Here is a 5,020-nt window from a genome sequence, read left to right on the forward strand (position 1 = left end):
CGTGAGGCTCTGCCTGGCGCCGGGGGGCATACGGGGGGGGGGCTGGGGGTACTCACGGGCATGGGCCAGGCTGAGCGCCCAGAGCCGCAGGTAGGACGCGGTGTTGGAGACGCAGCCCAGGCAGTACTCGATGGTGTGGATCGCCTGGTGCATGAAGATCTCAGCGAAGTCCAAGTGCTGTGGGGAAAGAGGGGACACGGGACGTCAGCGGGGTGGGAGGGCACGACCACCCCCACCCCACCGCCCGAGCTTGCCGGGCCAGCAACCCTCACCTTGGCGTCGGGGCCGTGCCCCCCGCTCTCCACATCCTCCTTGGTGGCGTTGACAGAGCTGCCGGCCTCCTGCCCCTCCAGCAGTGGCTCCTGCTCCTCCGTGGTCACCAGCTGCACGGGGACGGCACCGACAGTGAGACCCCACCGCGTTCCCCTGGCCGAGCCCCCCCCACCGTGACCCCAGCCTTACCGCAGGGCGGCCCGTCCTTGGTGCGCGTTGCTGGCAGCACAGGTAGAGCGGCGTCCCCAGGAGCAGGACTGGCACCGACGCCAGCGCCAGCACCACCAGCACGGTCTGCACCGGCACCTGCGGCACAGGAGCACCATTTCGGGGTCCCCTCCAGCACCAGCTACCCGAGCTGAGAACGGCCCTGCTCGTGACACAGGGGGGACCCCCTCCTCAACCACACCAGCCCCTGCAGGGCTCCCCACTGGTCCCAGCTTGGGCAAGGAGAATGGTGGGCGCGGGGTCCCCCCCTGCATCTTGGTGGGGTGCTACCTGCCCCCGGTAGAGCGGGAGGTTGCCAGCGTTGGAGGTGAAGAGGAACATGTCGATGAAGTGGATGAGGATGCTGGGGGCCACCAGGGAGTCAGCGGCGCTGAATTTGACCCACTTGTAGAAGATGAGGAAGACGAGGTAGCCGAAAAGAGCCAGGAGGAAAACCATCTCGGGCAGGAGCTCCAGCACCAACCGGTGCCGCTGCTGGAAATGCCTGGGCAGGGGGACATCAGCCACTCTCAGCCTGGCATGGCGCACCCTCGCGTGTCCTGGGCTCCCACCCAGATGTAGGGGTACAGGACCCCACTCACCCACCCCGACCCGGGTGAGTCCAGCCCCGGTCTCCTTAGCACGACCACGGGTGGCCAGAGCTCGTGGGCACAGCCACGGGGACTCACACGTGGTTGAAGACCCCCAGCAGGACGCCGAAGCCCATGTGCACGATGCCCAGAACCACGGACATCTTCATCTTGAAGGAGTTGAGGAAGTTGAGGTGGTTGGTGGCCAAGCTCCAGATCTGTCGTGGAGGACAAGGTGGGTGAGACTCTGGGCCAGCCCACCGAGGGTCCCACCCCATCCTCTCCTCCATGGGACACTCACTGGGTCGATCCCGAAAGGATAGGGCCCTTGGAAGACGCCAGTGACGTTGGGGTCCAGGGTGAGGGACGGATGGGTGGCGAGGTAGGCAGAGCTGTGGGCAGAGCGAGGGGGTGTCAGCGCAGGCAGGGACCCGGGCAAGCTTCACAGGGGGGTTGGGAGTCCCACCTCCAGGAGGAGTGGTTGGCCATGGTGGCCACGCTCCAGGCGGAGGGGAAGATGACGGTGGCTTTGCTGAAGCACTCGTTGTAGATGAAGCCGGTGTAGATGGAGAAGGCCCCCATGAGCAGGATGAGGTAGCGCCCCTCGAAGAACGTCAGCCAGATCTGGTGGGGGCAAACGCGACTCCCACGTCCCACACCACCTCCCTTGCCCCACGCCGTCCCCCTCCCACACCACCAACCCTGCCCCATACTGTCCCTGTCCCACACCAGCAGCCCCATCCCGTACCACCAACCCCATCCCACGCCTCCCAGCCTGGCCCCCCGCCACGTCCCCCTCACCTCGTTGCTGGCCTGCCGCAGGCTGGGGCTGTTCTCGTACAGCACCATCCAGAGAGCAAAGAGGAACATGAGCAGCCCGTGCCCCACGTCCCCAAACATGATGGCGAAGATGAAGGGGAAGGTGATGATGGCGTAGGGCGCTGCGGGGGGCACAAGGGACCACGTCACACGGGGCCCCCCCGCCTCAGCCCTGAGCTGTGGCAGGGGGCTGGGGGGGCCTTACCGGGGTTCACCTCCTGGTAGCTGGCCACCCCGTAGGCGTCCACGATGCTCTGGAAGCCGGCAGTGAACTTGTTGGTGCGGATGAGGGTGGGGGGGCTTTCCGAGGTGGGGATGCGCTGCACGAAGCACTCCACGCTCGAGCCGCTCTTGTACTGCGGGGAAAGCGCCCGGCGCCTGACCCACGGCAACCCCCTGCCCGGGCACCCCCTCCACCGTGGCCAGAGGAGACGGGGACACCGAGCAACCCCAGCACGAGGACATGGGGACACCGAGAAAATTCGGGCATGAGGACACGGGGACACCGAGCAACCCACCGATCCCTGGCGCAGGGCGTCCTGCACTTGGGTGAGGTCCCGCACGGGGCACCAGACCTCGGCGATGAGGCACTTCTCGGTGACATCGAAGCTGCACTGGTTGAGGATGAGGTAGATGGCCTTCATCTTCTGCACCTGCACCCGCCAGGTGGGCAGCGCCAGCACCACCTTGTCCAGCACCTGCGCCAGGTACTGCTCCGTCTCCTCCAGCACCTGCAGGCACCCAGCACGGGTCAGGGACCGGGGAGGGGGGTCCTGGCGCGGCCCCCCAGTCCTCCCTGTGGTGCCCAGCTCACCACGCTGAGGTCCTGGATCTGGTTGTGCAGCCCGCTCATGGTGTCCGCCCGGCTGGCCTCGCTCTCTGGGTAGGGGTATGTGTGGCAGTGGAAGCTGGGACAGACGGACGCCGACGTGTTGGGGGGTGCCAGGGCTCCCCGGGGGCACCACTCCCCCCCACCGTGGGGAGTCCAAAGCAGTTTTGCTAAATAAACCTCTGCGTGGCCGGACACATGGTGCAGGGCCACTGGCTCACCAGTCCGAGATCTTGCGGATCTTCTGCCCGATCTGCTCGCCCCAGTAGGAGATGAGGAAGATGACCCAGGTGATGCTCTCACCCTGGGGACGGCATAGCCCAAGTCAGCCCCAGTTGTCCCGGCCCCCCTTCCCTGCCAGCCCCCAGCCCAGTGCCCCGCTCACCGTGGCCAGGTCTTCCATGGGCTCGGGCATCTCCACGAAGCTGGCCACCAGGTAGCCACGGCAGGCGCGCCACAGCAGCCGCTCGAAGGCGTTCACTCGCCATGGGTGAATGACGCCAGCCACGAAGCTGCAGGGACACGGCGGGGGCTCTGGGATGGGCACGGCTCTGCTGCTGCCCCTGCCCCATGGTTCCCCCCCAGACCTCATCCTACAGCTACGCCCCACGGCCATACCACTGCCCCGTGGCCCATCTGCAACCCTCACCCTATACCGTTACCCACTTTTCCTGCCCCATAGCCACACCGTTGCCGCATGGCTCATCTCCAACCCTTATCCTACAGCCGTCCCAGGTGCCCCACGGCCACGCCGCTACTTCGTGGCTCATCTCCAACCCTTATCCTACAGCCGTGGCCATTGACCACTGCCCCACGGCTCACCTTCAACCCTTATCCCGCAGCTTTCCCAGCTGCCCCACGGCCGTGCCGTTGCCCCACGGCCCGTCTCCAACCCTTACCCTGTACCCTTACCAGCTGTCCCTGCCCCATGGCTGTGCCGTTGCCCCACAGACCGTCTCCAACCCTTACCCTACAGCCGTCCCCACTGCCCCACAACCACGCCACTGCCCACGACCCCTCTCCAACCCCCGTCCCACACGCCAGCCATCACTTACTTGATCTTGCGGTCAAGGTGCTGGTGCAGGGAAGGGTCGAGGACGGGCTCACGCTCGGAGAGCGCCCGGGGCCGCGGCGGGGAGCCCAGGGGGGCCTGCGACGATGGCGAGCAAAAAGTTGAAGCTGCGGGGCGAAGGGCGGCACCCCCGGGATGGCGGGTCCCCGTTCCCCCCACCCCAGGACCCACCGGCAAACTGGTGAAGCGCTGGCCCTCACGTAGGACGTGGAGGTACTGGCGCAGCTCCCGCAGGCGCCCGCGCAGGGAGGCCCGGTTGCGGCTGACCTCCCGCAGCTCCTGCGCCAGCTGCTCCGACTGCTCCTGCACCCGCAGAGCCTCCCGCGCCAGCGGCGCCCGCGGGTTCTCGGGACACGGCTCCAGCACCCGCCCAGCACCCCGTAGCTCCTGATGCAGGAAGGCTGCGAGAACCGTGGTCAGATGTGGGGGGGGCATCAACCCACCCCTGAGCAGCCCCCCCCCACCTCCTCTTCCTCCACCCCGAGTCAGCCCCCGCGTCCCCCCCGGCACTCACTGAAGGTCTTCTCCATCTCCTCGCAGCGCCGCACCTCGCCCACGAAGCGCCGCTGGAAGGCACTCACTTTGGGGTTCAGCTGCCAGGGTTGGGGGGGGGACACACGGTCAAGGCACAGTCCCTTCAGGAGTCGGGGGTCGAGCGTCCCGGGGGGTGCCGGGCAGCCCCAGCACCCCTGGCCCAGCACCCTGCCATAGCCCCCAGTATGCAGGGCACCCCAAGCCCCCCCCGCACACACCCCCTGCACCCACAGCACCCCAAACCCACCACACCAAACCCACAGCACCCACAGCACCCAACCAGACCAACCCCTGCCTGCACCCAAGGGACCCCAAGCCACCTACTTCAAACCCCCTGCACCCAGGGCACCCCAAACCACCCACTCCAACCCCACTGCACCCGACCCCTGCACCCATGGCACCCCATCCCACCCAGACCAACCCCCCTGCACCCAGGGACACCCCAAACCCACCCAGACCAACCCCCCTGCACCCAGGGGCACCCCAACCCTGCTGCATCTAACCCCTACACCCAGGGCACCCCAAACCCCCTGCACCCAGGGCACCTCAAACCACCTACCCCAAACCCCCTGCACCCCACAACACTCAAACCCACCCAGACCAAGCCCACCTGCACCTGGGGGCACCCAAACCCCCCCCCTTGCACCCAGGGCACCCCAATCCACCTGTACCCACCCCGTGCACCCAGGGGCACCC

At 67.3% G+C, this 5,020-nt stretch overlaps 1 protein-coding gene across 1 annotated transcript in view; it reads right to left on the reverse strand.

The window, feature by feature from the left end:
- TCIRG1 (T-cell, immune regulator 1, ATPase, H+ transporting, lysosomal V0 subunit A3) overlaps nucleotides 1–4,387 on the reverse strand; it is a 4,591-nt gene extending 204 nt beyond the window's left edge. Inside the window, exons 1-16 of the mRNA XM_010564283.1 lie at nucleotides 4,305–4,387; nucleotides 3,962–4,191; nucleotides 3,774–3,868; nucleotides 3,104–3,230; nucleotides 2,940–3,022; nucleotides 2,704–2,797; nucleotides 2,408–2,620; nucleotides 2,095–2,245; nucleotides 1,872–2,011; nucleotides 1,537–1,694; nucleotides 1,372–1,462; nucleotides 1,170–1,288; nucleotides 772–985; nucleotides 463–579; nucleotides 273–383; nucleotides 57–177 (exon numbers count right to left, since the gene is read on the reverse strand). Of these exons, the coding sequence (XP_010562585.1) occupies nucleotides 57–177; nucleotides 273–383; nucleotides 463–579; nucleotides 772–985; nucleotides 1,170–1,288; nucleotides 1,372–1,462; nucleotides 1,537–1,694; nucleotides 1,872–2,011; nucleotides 2,095–2,245; nucleotides 2,408–2,620; nucleotides 2,704–2,797; nucleotides 2,940–3,022; nucleotides 3,104–3,230; nucleotides 3,774–3,868; nucleotides 3,962–4,191; nucleotides 4,305–4,320 (2,080 nt within the window). The 5' untranslated portion in view covers nucleotides 4,321–4,387. The remainder of the gene's footprint in view (nucleotides 1–56; nucleotides 178–272; nucleotides 384–462; nucleotides 580–771; nucleotides 986–1,169; nucleotides 1,289–1,371; nucleotides 1,463–1,536; nucleotides 1,695–1,871; nucleotides 2,012–2,094; nucleotides 2,246–2,407; nucleotides 2,621–2,703; nucleotides 2,798–2,939; nucleotides 3,023–3,103; nucleotides 3,231–3,773; nucleotides 3,869–3,961; nucleotides 4,192–4,304) is intronic.
- Between the last annotated feature and the right edge of the window lie 633 nt (nucleotides 4,388–5,020).

The sequence above is a fragment of the Haliaeetus leucocephalus genome, unplaced genomic scaffold (genome assembly GCF_000737465.1).
Source record: "Haliaeetus leucocephalus isolate CR32 unplaced genomic scaffold, Haliaeetus_leucocephalus-4.0 Scaffold177, whole genome shotgun sequence".
Taxonomy (NCBI): domain Eukaryota; kingdom Metazoa; phylum Chordata; class Aves; order Accipitriformes; family Accipitridae; genus Haliaeetus; species Haliaeetus leucocephalus.